The 15,954-nt window shown below is 38.1% G+C and overlaps 1 protein-coding gene across 1 annotated transcript; it reads right to left on the bottom strand.

The window, feature by feature from the left end:
- Positions 1-263: 263 nt before the first annotated feature.
- On the bottom strand, positions 264-1,612 carry LOC131608939 (S-adenosylmethionine decarboxylase proenzyme-like). Its single transcript, XM_058880534.1, has one exon. The coding sequence runs from the start codon at positions 1,473-1,475 to the stop codon at positions 387-389; it is 1,089 nt and encodes a 362-aa protein (XP_058736517.1). The 5' UTR covers positions 1,476-1,612; the 3' UTR covers positions 264-386.
- Positions 1,613-15,954: the final 14,342 nt, after the last annotated feature.

Genomic DNA, 15,954 nt, shown 5'->3' with positions numbered 1-15,954 from the left:
TGTGATAACTTATTTAAATAAAGGATTTATTATAACTAACATAGTTTTTTATTTAGAAATACCAGGTACAAAACCCACATGACAATTATAAATAGGGAAATGCTAACAAGTGCCCCAGGGGCACTCTTTAATAGCTTTAAAAAGTAAGTTTTTCTTGGAAATATGCGTAATTAATGCATCGAAAATTGAAATGGTGAACTTTTGAAAGAATATTTTCTTTATTTAGAATGCTTAAACCCTTATAAATAAAGTAAGAAACTACATGATGAAGTAACATAACACGTTTATTGAATCGCTTTCATCACAAAAGCACAAATTTATTTAGGTAATAACACTGAAAACAGACAAGATAGACAAGAACAGAACATAAAATCTAGACAAGAGTACTAAATCTCCTTCATTTCTTCCTCCTCGCTCTCATCCTCACTCCAGCAACATTTCAGAGTAGACTTTGGAGATGCACACCCATCATTTCTAACAAAGGAACGGTAAACAACAGCAACACCTTCTCCAACAACTTCATTGCTCCTCTCTCCACAGTAGTATCCTTTCACTTCTAAAGGAAACTGGTCAAGTTTTTCACCATTCATATCAATGTGCAAAGCAATAGAAAACTCAGCTGGATAGAAACATGCTAAAACCCTTTCAACAACTTCATTCAGAGACTTCTCTTCATACTCATAACCCACAGCTTCAAAGCTTGCATAACTGAATCCATCTTCAGGGGTTACATGGATTGTTGATATCGCATTTCCTTCAATTCCATTCATTGAGTATCCACATGGATCAAATTCAAAGTCGCATATGTCAGATTTCGGAAGGATCTTCCTGATTCCAGAATTCTTAGTCATCAAAGCTGCTGAAGATGTGCTTGTCTTGAAAAACACAGATGCTTTTTCCTTATCTAAACCAGTCATGCACATTTCAAGGCCATATACAGCTTCCGGTGAAGCTTCTGCCTTAGCACTGGCAGAGTAAATGTGCCAAATTTGTGACTTGTTGTCAGCATCACCCATCATATAAGCTTGGCTACCAGAGCCAAGTTTGCCGAAATAGCTGTCAAGAACAACAACTTCCTCCGAAAAGCTTCGATGAGGAAACGATTGAGCTCCGGGAAAGATAAAGCTTCCGCGAGTGTATCTAACCGATTTCACAGCAATGTTAAGACCATCAGCAAGTTTAAGAATTGCAGGGATAGACAGAAGCAACTTTGTAGTCCCACAGGTTTTGATGATAAGTTTGTAAGCATAAACAAACAAGCTTGACTCAGAAAGAACATATGAATCAACATAATCATTAGATAGTGAGTCAACAATAGTGCACTCTGCTGGGTTCAGAATTTCATCCAATTGGTCTTTCGACAATGCTCGGAGACCTAATCCAGCGGGATCAGAGAAAACACCACCCTCGAAAAAAGTTATCTCAAGCCTCTTTTCGTAGCCTTCAAATCCAATAGCTGAGTTTGTCATAGCCATCTTGACTCAAAGTCTCAAACTAGAAAAGAATTCTGGTTGTTTGTAGAGAAAAGTAACTAGGAGGAGGAAAAGGAGAAGAGGAAAGTAGAATAGTTTGCAGTAGAAAAGATAAAGAACCTAAATCTATCAGAGAACCCAGAAAATCTCAAGAGGGTTTGCGGGTGCACTGCACAATAGAAGAAAAAAAAATGTTAGAAACAAAACCAATCAATACAGAATCACATCATAATTTATACATTAATTAATGAAAGGAATTGAAAAAGGAAAAAATTACGTTAGAGTAATCAGGAGATTTGAATTTTTCTACTCCACCGTTAGGTCGAACGTCTTCAATGATGTAATCGAGAGGAGCTTCGTATAAAAAGCATTTACTACTACTACTACTAGACTTCTTCTCACCACCTTCAGACTCCATTACTTCATTCACACCTTCCTGAATAACGCATACAGCAAAACAAAAAAAACAAAAAATCAAAAACAATGCAATAGGGCCAATAATTGCAAACAAAAAAAAATTCATAGATCTGCGTCCAAAGTTATAATCAATAACCTAAAAGAACACAAAAAACAAAAAAAACTTGAAACTCACTGTTTTTCAACAATTGAAGATCGATCTGTTTATCGATTTCCCTTCTATGAGTCAATAATTCGGATAAAATGACCTAAATTGAACAAAATCAAAATCAGATAAAAATCACCAAAAATTGAAATAGTTAATAAAAAAAGAGATGAATACAGAAGACAATTGTAATGCACTTACAGAAAATGGAAAAAATTGAGAAGAAGAAGAGAATGCAGAAAAAATTGAAACAGAGCAACGGCAAGATTGAGGAGAGGAAATTAGGTTTAGAAAATGGAGATTAGAATTGGAATTGGTTTGAGATGTTATGAGGAGAGGTGACGTTAATATAGAGGATGGGGTGAAATGAAACTACAATAATACCCTTACTGGCTTTTTCTATTTTCTTATTTCATGCTTTGCCGTGTCCCTTTTCTTCGCCACGTACCGTTGTCATCTTTCAAATTTGGTATAGAACTTTTTTATGGAATAGAATCTTTTTCATACAATAATCTATCTTTCATTAAAAGAATGTGATATACTAAAATATTATAAAAGTTTAGAAATTTTATTCAATGAAATAGGCATATTTAATTTATTTAATATTTAATTAATTTTAATTATAAAAAATATAATTTATTTATTAAAACTATTTTCATTGAAACTTGAATATTATCATCACCCTATTTATTATATTAATTCTATATATTAAAAAACACTGGCTGGTCTCTTAAATAAAATACATAAGGTAAGTAAAGAAATATTTATTATTAAATTTAACTTTAATAAATATTGTATTTCAAGTCATTATTAATAATTAATATTATAAGATACTATAGAATAAAATAATCATAATGATTAAATCATTTCTTTTTTAAATATGATTTTACTTTTAAATACTAAAGTGTTTTTAAATATGATTTTACTTTTAAATACATGTAAGGAGCAGTCTCGCCTTCAACGTTCTTCACTCACTTTAAAAAATGTGAAAAATCATGTTTAGATTAGGAGAATTCAAAATCAACACTTAAAGTGTGTCTACTTCACTATTTTAAAAATTGAACCCGGCCGGCCTATGGATATGAAATGAGAATCCAAGCGTCATCAGTCTAATCTAGTTGTTAGATCGGATAAAATTAATAAAATCTCAAGAAACACCAAATTTAAAAAATCAGCAAATTAAATACTTGTATTTTTTTTTTCCTCATACAAAACTACGTTGTTTTTTTTTTCCTTTATGCATTGGATTTTTCTTTGTGAATGTGTTCTCTAATTTATTTAGTCTTTAGGAAATTGACGTTAATTAGGGAAAAAATATCAAGCACCTAAGAATTTACTTTTATAGTAAATGAAAAAACTTTGAAATTGATTTGATGTTAAAACCTAGGATAATCAGGTGCGTCTATACTGATGCATTAAGAAACAAAGACAGTGTGCATAATCATAAAAAACAGAGTAAAACTTGCCTAATTCAGATTTCATACCTAGCGATGCTATGAATGATAAAAAAAATCACTGGATAAAAGCATGCAAAAGTTTAAAATGAGATACACATGAAGGAAATGGTCTTAAATAAAACAAAATATACTATTTCAATCAACAATGTGATCCAAATGTGACATATATGTATAAGATATCGAGCACATTATATAGTATAGACATAATTTAAGTTGATTTAAAGTTTTTCTTTGGAAAAGGCTCTTAAATAATGGTGCTACTTGTGATGAAGTAACAATTAATATTTTTTTCTACAAGAACTTTGGTTAAATGAAATATTTTAAAACACCATCATCACTCACAACCACTATCTTTTAAGTCATCCATTTTGATCAGTTTAATAATTATATAATTTTGTTATAGATATAATTTTATTCAACTGAGTTATCCGATTATATCTGATTTAGTCACGTGGTTCGACTGGTGACTCAGTGGTTCGACCAATGAACCAATGATCCAGTACCATCATTGATTCGATGACTGATCCAATTTTTAAAACATTTCCTAGACAATACAAAGTGTCTCACCTCACGTGAATTTGCTCTCTCCATAGCTAAAAACACCAGCGAATAGGATTTCTCGCCACTTTGAGCAAGCCTTAAACCAAAGAAAATCATTAAGGTTTATGGTCACCCTTACCAACATAAGAGGGCTACACATTATGTACTTTTTGACAAGTACATTGGCGCCCACCGTGGGGCCCGATAAAGCTAACCTAGACACACCCTCATTCATCGTTGCCATTTTCACTGTCTTCCCTTGAAATGACAAAGAAATGTCCATACTTCGTGGTTAGCACCATAGCCGGAGGTTTTGCTGGTGGAGGAAGTTCCAACTCCTCCCAGAGGGAATATGTCAAGTAGGTTCTGACTGCGTACGTAATATCCTGAGAACTCCCCAAAGCCAAACCAAGAAATCTAGGGGCTAGCATCATATTTTCTAGCAGTGACACCATCGAGGGTCCTCATTCATGACAACGACCATATGGTCATCATATCAAGTGAGTCTTGATAGACCCGACAAACTCAGTTGACAACCTATTCAGGGACACCTTCAGAAGATTACAACTCGATCCTGATAACATTAAGGTGTTTCAAGGCTCGCTAGTAGGTTTTCTAGGAGGTCATGTGTATTACCCCGTATTTAATGAATGCTCTAATGTTATTAGCTGACACTGAGGTTTCATAAATTGGAACATTAGAGATACTTTTGGACACTTAAGTTATAAGTGCTAACTTAAGGTTATGTTGCTTATATTCTTTTCCTTTCTATTCCCTTCCTCACAATTGCAACAACACAAGAATATAGAGAGATAAAGTAGAGAGAAGGAAGAGAAGAGGAAGAAAAGCCTGTGAAGAGGAAAGCATGGATCTTCATCATTTCTCCGCCGAATCGACTCATCTTCGACATCAACGACTCATAATCGAGGTGGGTTCTAGTTAGAAACTTATAGTATGTTTATGGATGAGAATCTTAGTTGGATTGGGGTTTTTATGGAAACCTAGGTTTTGGACCAAATTCATCAATGTTCATGAATAAGCGTTATAATTCATAAATATATCATCTATAGGTTGTTTCTATGCTTTAATATGATCTGGAACAGGTTAGGATGGTTTTAGATGGATTTGAACCATGGGTTTGGTGTGTGAAGCAGAGCTGAGAACTCAGTTCTCGCGCGCTTCGCGGCGCAAACAAGGCTGCGCGGCGCGAACTATGCAGGTTTTAGGAGGTTTTGTTTCTGCCATCAGTACGCGGCGCGTACAAGTGTTCGCGGCGCGAACACCGTGAGATTTTGGTGAGGTTTGCTACTGCCAGAGGGTTCGCGGTGTAACACCCGAGGCCGAATAAGACGAGGGGTGGTTGCACCGCATGTAACACCTGAGGCCTGAGATGGCAAGGGTGGTCGCCACATCGGAATGAGAGGGATCCTAAGGCCGTGCAGGTATGGGACTGCATGGTTGAAGGAAAGCTTATAAGGATTGATGGGTATTACCTATACCAACAAGATGCATCTTCTTTTCGGTAGCCCGTTCCATAAGAACTCCATAGTTAAGCGTGTTTGACTTGGAGTAGTATTGGGATGGGTGACCTTCTGGGAAGTTTCTCGGAAAGCGTGCGAGTAAGATCAAAGCATGCTGAAAAGACCCGTGTTGGTTTGTGGGGTTAGTCGATCATCCCGAAAGCAGTCTGGGGCGTTACAAATGGTATCAGAGCCAGACCTCTCCCAGTACGATGTGGTTCGAGGACGAATCATGCGGAAGCTGGTGGGCATGTAACACCCGAGGCCGAATAAGGCGAGGGGTGGTTGCACCGTATGTAACACCTGAGGCCTGAGATGGCAAGGGTGGTCGCCACATCGGAATGAGAGGGATCCTAAGGCCGTGCAGGTATGGGACTGCATGGTTGAAGGAAATCTTATAAGGATTGATGGGTACTACCTATACCAACAAGATGCATCTTCTTTTCGGTAGCCCGTTCCATAAGAACTCCATAGTTAAGCGTGCTTGACTTGGAGTAGTATTGGGATGGGTGACCTTCTGGGAAGTTTCTCAGAAAGCGTGCGAGTGAGATCAAAGCATGCTGAAAAGACCCGTGTTGGTTTGTGGGGTTAGTCGATCATCCCGAAAGCAGTCTGGGGCGTTACACGCGGCGTGACCTAGCTTTTGCGCGGCGCGAACTAAAGCCTTCTTAACTAATTTTTAGTTTATTGAGGTAAATTGTTCCGATCGTAACTTTAGAACCGTAACTCTGTTTTAATCGCCGTTCGAAGCAGTAGTAGGCTAGAAGCGTGTACTTCTAGTAGTGTAGGTTTTGGGAACAAAAGGAGAATTTATTTAATCGAGAGTCGGGAATTGCTTGATTACTTGGGTTGGTTTTCGTTCGGAATCATGAGAACGTTATGCTTTTGGTATGATGCTTGTGTACTCTATAATTGTTATTGAGTTCTATTGTAGGTGGATTAGTATACCTTGTTGTATATGTTATATCAAGAGGGTTGAATAACTTCATTGTTATGTGAATAAAGGATAAGTGAGGAAAACTAGGGTTTGTTAGGTATGTGTATCTTAACAAGGAAAACCTAGGATGAGACATTATATGGAACATACGTGTTTAGAATCTTATGAGGAAAGGCTAACAGGCCTAGTGATTTGCGTGAGCGATCACCAATGTATGAAGGGCTAACAGGCCTAGTGGTTTGCGGGAGCGATCACCATTGTATGATGTATTAATCGGAACCGTTGTATTTCTTTATTTCTTTATTTTCCTTTTGAATGCTAACAGGCATTCTTCGTGCAGAGAGGCACTGTGCAGAGAGGTACAAATAATCTTGGCAGGTTTGATTCCCGCTTTTGTGTACAAATGGAACCTACGGGTAGAGACTTGTGATGGTGTACGGGCCATGTGAAGTGACGATTCATGGGGAAAGGCTCATGAGTCCGAATCCATTTCGTATGTCAAGATTTTCCAAAGGATCCATGACTCGTGCCACCTCCTAGACGTAGAAGGGGACGGGAATATGGGGATGCCTTGGTATTGGTTTCCGATTAATAATCTTGTGTTGAGTTGTTGAACTCTAAGTATGATTCCATATAATGTTAGTATGAGAACTCAAGGTCTAGTTCCTTTTATGACTTGAGACTTATAGGTTAGAACCTTGTAAAGCCGAGAGGATCCATAGGATAGGGAACTCACTGAGATTTTGTATCTCACCCCATTATATATTGATTTCAGGTGCTACAGGTTCCGCGAAGGGTAAGGAGAAAGCAATTTGATTCCTTATTTCTTATGTTCTTTTGGTATGGCGAAGCTTCCGTTGTGGAGTTCTTTTGAGATCATTGTTTGATCTAGTTCTTAGTATTTTATTTTGAACATCTTGTATGTATTATGCCATTATGTAGAACTTTTGTATTAGGGCATTAATATGTATAATGTGTTGACTAGGAACTTATTGGTATTTCAGTACCAAATACTTGGATTCATGTATATTTATATGATTTGATGCATGTAATTATATATGGGTGTTACAGTTGGTATCAGAGCAGGTCGTATCCTCGACCTAGCCATGAGATATTATAAGTGTTTCTTTCTGTCCAAGATGTGTTGTGTTCCCATGAGTTTTGTGTTTCTTTCTGTCCAAGATGTGTTGTGTTCCCATGAGTTTTGTTGTCCAATCCCATTTTCATGACCTCCAGGAACATGGTGGACGGACGCAGGACTCGTGGTTGACCCCCACACTCAACCCCCCACAAGTGAATCAACCGAATGGCGGTGAGAATATTCCGTGGCCCCAGTTCATGCAACAGATGCAACAGTAGCAGAATCAGTTCATGCTGCAGATGATGCAGCAGATGAATGGCGGTCATAATGTTCCAGTGGTTGTACCCGAAGCTGCAGGTGCAACTTATAAGGATTTCATTCGCATGAATCATCTGGAATTTCATGGCGGATTAGATCCTATTAAGGCACACGAGTGGGTGGCCAATGTGGAAGGGATCTTTGAGATCGTACATTTTAGTGAAGAGGACAAGGTGGTGTTGCTTCTCATTCGCTAAAAGGTCCAGCTATGAGATGGTGGAAGAGTGCTTCTGCGTTGATGACTATTCAAGAAGTACCTAAGGAGTGGGTTAATTTCAAGACCACTTTTATGGAGAAATATTTTCCTAGTTCCCTGAGGACTAAAAAGGAATTGGAGTTCCAACAGTTAAGGCAGGAGAATATGTCGGTGGCTACTTATGCTGAGAAGTTTGGAATTCTGGCTGCTTATTCTAGGCAGGCCGGGTATGCTCCTGATGAGAGTTGGAAGGTGGACCAGTTTCTATTGATTTAAGGGCTGAGATTTCGCTTTGTGTGTCCCAGAGGGAGTTCACTACCTATACGGAATTGTTGTGACAATGTTATGTGGCTGAGACCAGTTTGAAGAAAGTTCAAGCTGAGGAAGATTTGAAGAAGAATCAGAATGAGAAAGGAAGGCCAAGCCAACAGTTTCGGCCTAGGTCACAAGTTTTCTAAGGGAAACAAGTGTAAGGTTCTCGATTTTGTGCACCTCCGGTGTGTCGTGGTTGTGGTAAGAATCACCTTGGAAGGTGTAACCTTAAAAAGAGTGAAATGTTTTTATTATTGACAAGAAAGGCATGTGGTGAGGAATTGTCCTCAGAATAGGAATCAAATGCAAGGAAGAGGTACTGGTCGAGTGTATACCTTGGATGAGATAGTCGAGACACCGTGGTGTGTGAGAATTGTGTTTTATTTGTGGGTGGTAGAAATTCCAAATTGATCTTAATTGCTTACCATTTAAGAAAGTAGATGTTGTTTTCGGAATGGATAGGCCTTCTTCTAATTCGGTATTCATTGGGTGTGAAGAGGAACTAATCATTATTCCATCTGAAGAAGTTGCTCCGAAAGATGTTTTGACTACTATTCTGGAAGGTACGGTAGGTATGATTAATTTATTGTTTGGGAAAGAGGAGTTGTTCTGTTGGTGCTCACTGAGGAGACGAGTGACAAATTCAAGATTTCGCAAATTGCTGTTGTTAGAGATTTTCCTGATGTTTTTCCCGAGGATGTCACTTATCTTCTTCCGGAAAGGGGAGTGGAATTCTCTATTGACCTGATACCGAGAACGACTCCTATATCCGTTTCTTCATATCGGATGGTACCACTTGGATTGAGAGAATTGGAGGAGCTGATGGATAAACATTTTGTGCGACCTAGTGTCTCACCGTGGGGAGCTCCAGTGTTGTTAGTAAAGAAGAAGGATGGTGGGATGAGGCTGTGTATTGATTACCGTCAGTTGAATAAGGCCACTATCAAGAACAAATACCCTTTACCAAGGATAAACGACCTGTTAGATCAATTGATGGGAGCCGCGTGTTCTCGAAGATTGATTTACGGTCGGGTTATCACCAGATCCGTGTGAAGAGCTCAGATGTGCCAAAGACTGCCTTTAGAACTCGTTATGGTCATTATGAATTCTTGGTAATGCCTTTTGGTGGAACGAATGCTCCAGCTGTTTTCATGGACTATATGAATCGGATATTTCAACCTTATTCGAACCAATTTGTAGTAGTCCTTATTGATGACATTCTTATCTATTCTCGTACTCCATAAGAACACGGAGAACACCTGAGGATTTTTCTGTCGGTATTGCGAGAGAAGCAATTGTTTGCTAAATTGAGTAAGTGTGAGTTTTGGATGACGGAGGTAAAGTTTCTTGGTCACGTTATATCTCAGGGAGGTGTGGCAGTGGATCCGTCGAAATTGAAGCGGTAATTAATTGGGAGAGGTCGAAGAATTCCTCAGAAGTCCGAAGTTTTCTTGGGTGTAGCCAGCTACTACAGAAGGTTTATAAAAGGGTTTTCTCAATTGGCTCTACCGATGACTAGACTTACCAGAAAGGAGTGTCCTTATGATTGGGATTCGGGGTGTGAACAGAGTTTCATGGGCTTGAAGGAAAGATTGACGACTGCTCCTGTTTTAATCGTTCCTGATCCAAATGAGTCCTATGAAGTATTTTGCGATGCTTCCAAGAAAGGATTAGGAGGGGTATTGATGCAGGATGGTCAGGTGGTAGCATACACATCTCGACAGTTAAAGGTTCACGAAGAGAATTATCCAACTCATGATTTAGAATTGGCTGCAGTTGTTTTTACCCTAAAGGTGTGGCGTCATTACTTATATGGAGTTCATTTTGAAATGTTCTGTGACCACAAGAGTTTAAGTACCTTTCGATCAGAAGGAGTTGATTATGCGTCCGAGGCGGTGGATAGAATACTTGAAGGATTATGATTTTGACTTGAAGTACCATCCAGGTAAGGCAAATAAAGTGGCGGACGCTTTGAGTCGGAAGGTGTTAAAGAGGACCGAATTGATGATGTTAGAGTTAGCATTATTGGAAAAATTTCGAGATCTCAACCTTCAATTGTTTGGACCCAAAATGGAGTATTGATGGGAGACTTGAATGTAAATTCTATTTTGAGAAATGACGTTCAACAAGCACAAGTGTCAGATGCTAAGTTACAAGAGGTGTTGGTTCAACCAGGGTTTACTCAAGCTACGGATGGAGTGATTATGTTTAATCAGAGGATTTGGGTTCCGGACGATGCGCTATTGAAGAAAAGGATTTTGGACGAAGCTCACAAGGGTGCTTTCGCTATACATCCGGATTCTTCAAAAATGTATCAAGATTTGAAAGGAGACTATTGGTGGTCCGGGATGAAAAGAGATGTCGCGGTGTACGTATCGGAGTGTGTTGTATGCCAACAAGTAATGATTGAACATCAAAGACTAGGTGGATTGTTACAACCACTAGAGATTCCAATATGGAAGTGGGATAGTATTTCAATAGATTCTTTTGTGGTTAGTTACCTCGTACTCAAGGTGGATATGATTCTATTTGGGTGATAGTAGCTCGGTTGACGAAATCTGCACATTTCGTAGCCGTGAAGACTACTTACAAGGCAAGTCATCTTACACGGTTATTTGTCGCAGAGATTGTGAAGTTGCACGGAGTACCCTCTAGTATTGTGTCGGATAGAGATCCAAAGTTCACTTCGAGGTTTTGGAGAGCTTTTCAGCAGGCGATGGAATCTAAATTATGTTGAGCACGTCGAACCACCCTAAGACGGATGGTCAAACGGAACGAACGATACAAACCTTGGAAGATCTGTTAAGAGCTTGCGTGCTTGAAAGTAGAGGAAATTGGAAGGAGCTCTTACCATTGATTGAGTTTGCATACAATAACAGTTATCACGCGTGTATCGGTATGGCACCTTATGAGGCATTGTATGGGAGGAAATGTAGAACACCGTTGTGTTGGTCAGAAGTTAGTGGTGATAGAATTCTGGGACCCGAAATTATTCAAGAGACCACAGACAAGATTAGAATGATTCGTGGGAAGAGAGACTAAAGTGTTACGAAGCAAGAAGATTCCTCTGGTTAAGGTTCAGTGGGATGTGACGCATCCGGGCGATGCTACATGGGGACTTGAATCGGAAATGCGGGATGCTTACCCTCACCTTTTCAGGTAATTCTTAAATTCAAGGACGAATTTCTATTTAAGGGGGGAGGATGTAATACCCCGTATTTAATGAATGCTCTAATGTTATTAGCTGACACTGAGGTTTCATAAATTGGAACATTAGAGATACTTTTGGACACTTAAGTTATAAGTACTAACTTAAGGTTATGTTGCTTATATTCTTTTCCTTTCTATTCCCTTCCTGACAATTGCAACAACACAAGAATATAGAGAGATAAAGTAGAGAGAAGGAAGAGAAGAGGAAGAAAAGCTTGTGAAGAGGAAAGCATGGATCCTCATCATTTCTCCGCCGAATCGACTCATCTTCGACATCAACGACTCATAATCGAGGTGGGTTCTAGTTAGAAACTTATAGTATGTTTATGGAGGAGAATCTTAGTTGGATTGGGGTTTTTATGGAAACCTAGGTTTTGGACCAAATTCATCAATGTTCATGAATAAGCGTTATAATCCATAAATATATCATCTATAGGTTGTTTCTATGCTTTAATATGATCTGGAACAGGTTAGGATGGTTTTAGATGGATTTGAACCATGGGTTTTATGTGTGAAGCAGAGCTGAGAACTCCGTTCTCGCGCGCTTCGCGGCGCGAACAAGGCTGCGCGGCGCGAACTATGCAGGTTTTAGGAGGTTTTGTTTCTGCCATCAGTACGCGGCGCGTACAAGTGTTCGCGGCGCGAACACCATGAGATTTTGGTGAGGTTTGCTACTACCAGAGGGTTCGCGGCGCGACCTAGCTGTTGCGCGGCGCGAACTGAAGCCTTCTTAACTAATTTTTAGTTTATTGAGGTAAATTGTTCCGATCGTAACTTTTGAACCGTAACTCTGTTTTAATCGCCGTTCGAAGCAGTAGTAGGCTAGAAGCGTGTACTTCTAGTAGTGTAGGTTTTGGGAACAAAAGGAGAATTTATTTAATCGAGAGTCGGGAATTGCTTGATTACTTGGGTTGGTTTTCGTTCGGAATCATGAGAACGTTATGCTTTTGGTATGATGCTTGTGTACTCTATAATTGTTATTGAGTTCTATTGCAGGTGGATTAGTATACCTTGTTGTATATGTTATATCAAGAGGGTTGAATAACTTCATTGTTATGTGAATAAAGGATAAGTGAGGAAAACTAGGGTTTGTTAGGTATGTGTATCTTAACAAGGAAAACCTAGGATGAGACATTATATGGAACATACGTGTTTAGAATCTTATGAGGAAAGGCTAACAGGCCTAGTGATTTGCGTGAGCGATCACCAATGTAGGAAGGGCTAACAGGCCTAGTGGTTTGCGGGAGCGATCACCATTGTATGATGTATTAATCGGAACCGTTGTATTTCTTTATTTCTTTATTTTCCTTTTGAATGCTAACAGGCATTCTTCGTGCAGAGAGGCACTGTGCAGAGAGGCACAAATAATCTTGGCAGGTTAATGGAACCTACGGGTAGAGACTTGTGATGGTGTACGGGCCATGTGAAGTGACCATTCATGGGGAAAGGCTCATGAGCCCGAATCCATTTCGTATGTCAAGATTTTCCAAAGGATCCATGACTCGGGCCACCTCCTAGACGTAGAAGGGGACGGGAATATGGGGATGCCTTGGTATTGGTTTCCGATTAATAATCTTGTGTTGAGTTGTTGAACTCTAAGTATGATTCCATATAATGTTAGTATGAGAACTCAAGGTCTAGTTCCTTTTATGACTTGAGACTTATAGGTTAGAACCTTGTAAAGCCGAGAGGATCCATAGGATAGGGAACTCACTGAGATTTTGTATCTCACCCCATTATATATTGATTTCAGGTGCTACAAGTTCCGCGAAGGGTAAGGAGAAAGCAATTTGATTCCTTATTTATTATGTTCTTTTGGTATGGCGAAGCTTCCGTTGTGGAGTTCTTTTGAGATCATTGTTTGATCTAGTTCTTAGTATTTTATTTTGAACATCTTGTATGTATTATGCCATTGTGTAGAACTTTTGTATTAGGGCATTAATATGTATAATGTGTTGACTAGGAACTTATTGGTATTTCAGTACCAAATACTTGGATTCATGTATATTTATATGATTTGATGCATGTAATTATATATGGGTGTTACATCATGTGCAAGTAAGGGGATGTGTAACCTTAGACACAACCTGCAGCGTGGGATTAGATTCCAAGGCGATTGAAGTCCACTATCTCATAGAGGACGCTTTATCTCACTACAAAGTTATCCTTGACAAGCTGGCCATTAACTCGTTAGGGGCGGTTATATCTGTAACACCCCAAATTCTACCCAAAAATATCATGCGAGAAATCAGAGTATTTTAAAAACTATCAACAATGCATTTGGGATATCACATTTACTTCCTATAAACAACTCATAAATAGATACATAACACTTTAATCTCAGAGAAGCACAAAACAACCTATAACAGCTCTTAGACAAACCAACTTCATTTTAATGTGCAGCGGAATCATAACATTCGAATTTATAAACAAATCATCTTATTTAATCGGAAATAACTTCAAACATCATAGTACTTCTCATTATCCAATTTGGAACTCAACAACTAAAACATGAACAACATAGAAACAACAATATAGACAACCCCCGAGTGCTACGTATCAGAGCGACACACCAACTGGATACGATGAACCTACAACTTCCATAGTTATACTTGAGTACCTGCCCATTTCCCATGGTAGGGGAAACATCAGCAGAAGGGGTGAGATATCAAACATTATAAAGGAAAGTATGATAATACATATAGCAAAGATAAAATCATACACAATTCACCACTTCTCAATATAAGCAATTTGCATCACAACAATAATGTTAACTATCAACTATAACAATGTATTCAAGTTTACAAGTATGTCATTCAAGCACATAATAACATATACTTCATAATCACAACGTAAATTAATACAACTATCAACAATGGCAAAACATGGTTCATATATTCCACATATATACATATATCATTAATACATATATATATATTTGCATTCTCATCATATACGTTTCAGTTACATATATCACCAAAATCATGTATCAAACATCACCAAATTTAATTATCACATCTCATGCACACATAACAATCACCTAATCACATAATTACATATATTCAAACATCACATAACTCCAATGTAACTCAATGCAAGACATGTGACTCTATGCATGTGGTACCCAATATGGACCCAAAGTTCCACCGCTTCCGATTCATATAGAATCTAGCCACGCTTCAGATCCGGACAAGACCAAAGCCACCAAATGTAAACATATAGTTTACCGCTTTCCGATTCACTCTAGAATCCAAGCCACGCTTGTGTTTCAAAGCAATTCCACATATGTTTCAAGGCACACTATGATATGAATGTATGTACAATCTCACAAATATATGCAATTAAGATCATCTCTACCATCTTAACTTTCCACATATCACAACAATTCAACTCTATGAATTATCCACCAATTGTACACAACATTCACAACACACACACATCATTCACATATGAGAGGCCAATTAATCAATTACGATTCACACAATCCAATTAACACTAGTAATCATACTATCTCATGTTAATTCTCATTTTTGTCAATTATACATGAACACACATTTTCAACATCAAACAATTAGTCATTAGAATTAATGCTAACCAACTAACCATAAAGAATCAATATCAAAACAACATCATTGGCATGACAATATATATTTCTCAACATACATATTCAAGCCAAAACACAATTACAAACAATTTCTCAAAATACCGTAATTTACCGATAAACCGAATAATTGGTCCAAGTTCAAGTATATTCCAATCACATAGACTTATTGGAATCAATTCAACTAATAATTTAACTATCCAATTAATAATTAAACTATATTAATTTCAATTCAACTATTATATTTCTATTCCATTATTTTCCAATTCTATAACAAAACTCATTATTTCACTATCAATGGTTTACTCACAACAAACATAACAATCTAATACACATAGATTATCAATTGCACACAACTTATCACATTTATATCATCACATTCCAACAATCATCAAATACCCAAAATTGCAACATAGAAGAACATGGATATCAAAGTATAGAATTAAACCCACTATAACATACTATCATACAACCCTTTAGCATGAAAGAACCCCACCCTTACCTTGGCAAATATGAAATCTTTCACCATAGCTCTAAGCTTTTCTCCAAAATAAATCCTTCAAACATAATTTGGAGACACACCTAAAAACCAGTTCGGAAATTAGCTTATCAGACGAACTTAAAACCCTCAAAATCAAAATCGCTCCGGTCAGAACTTACCTCTATGAGTCAGGAACGTTGTGTCAAAACCACGCGACGATCCAACGGTTGGATTGAGAGATACATCCGTTTTGCTAAGGTGACTCAA

This window comes from Vicia villosa, linkage group LG6, assembly GCF_029867415.1.
Source record: "Vicia villosa cultivar HV-30 ecotype Madison, WI linkage group LG6, Vvil1.0, whole genome shotgun sequence".
NCBI lineage: Eukaryota > Viridiplantae > Streptophyta > Magnoliopsida > Fabales > Fabaceae > Vicia > Vicia villosa.
Note: the sequence above shows the minus strand (reverse complement) of the source record. Positions and strands in the feature narration are given on the sequence as shown.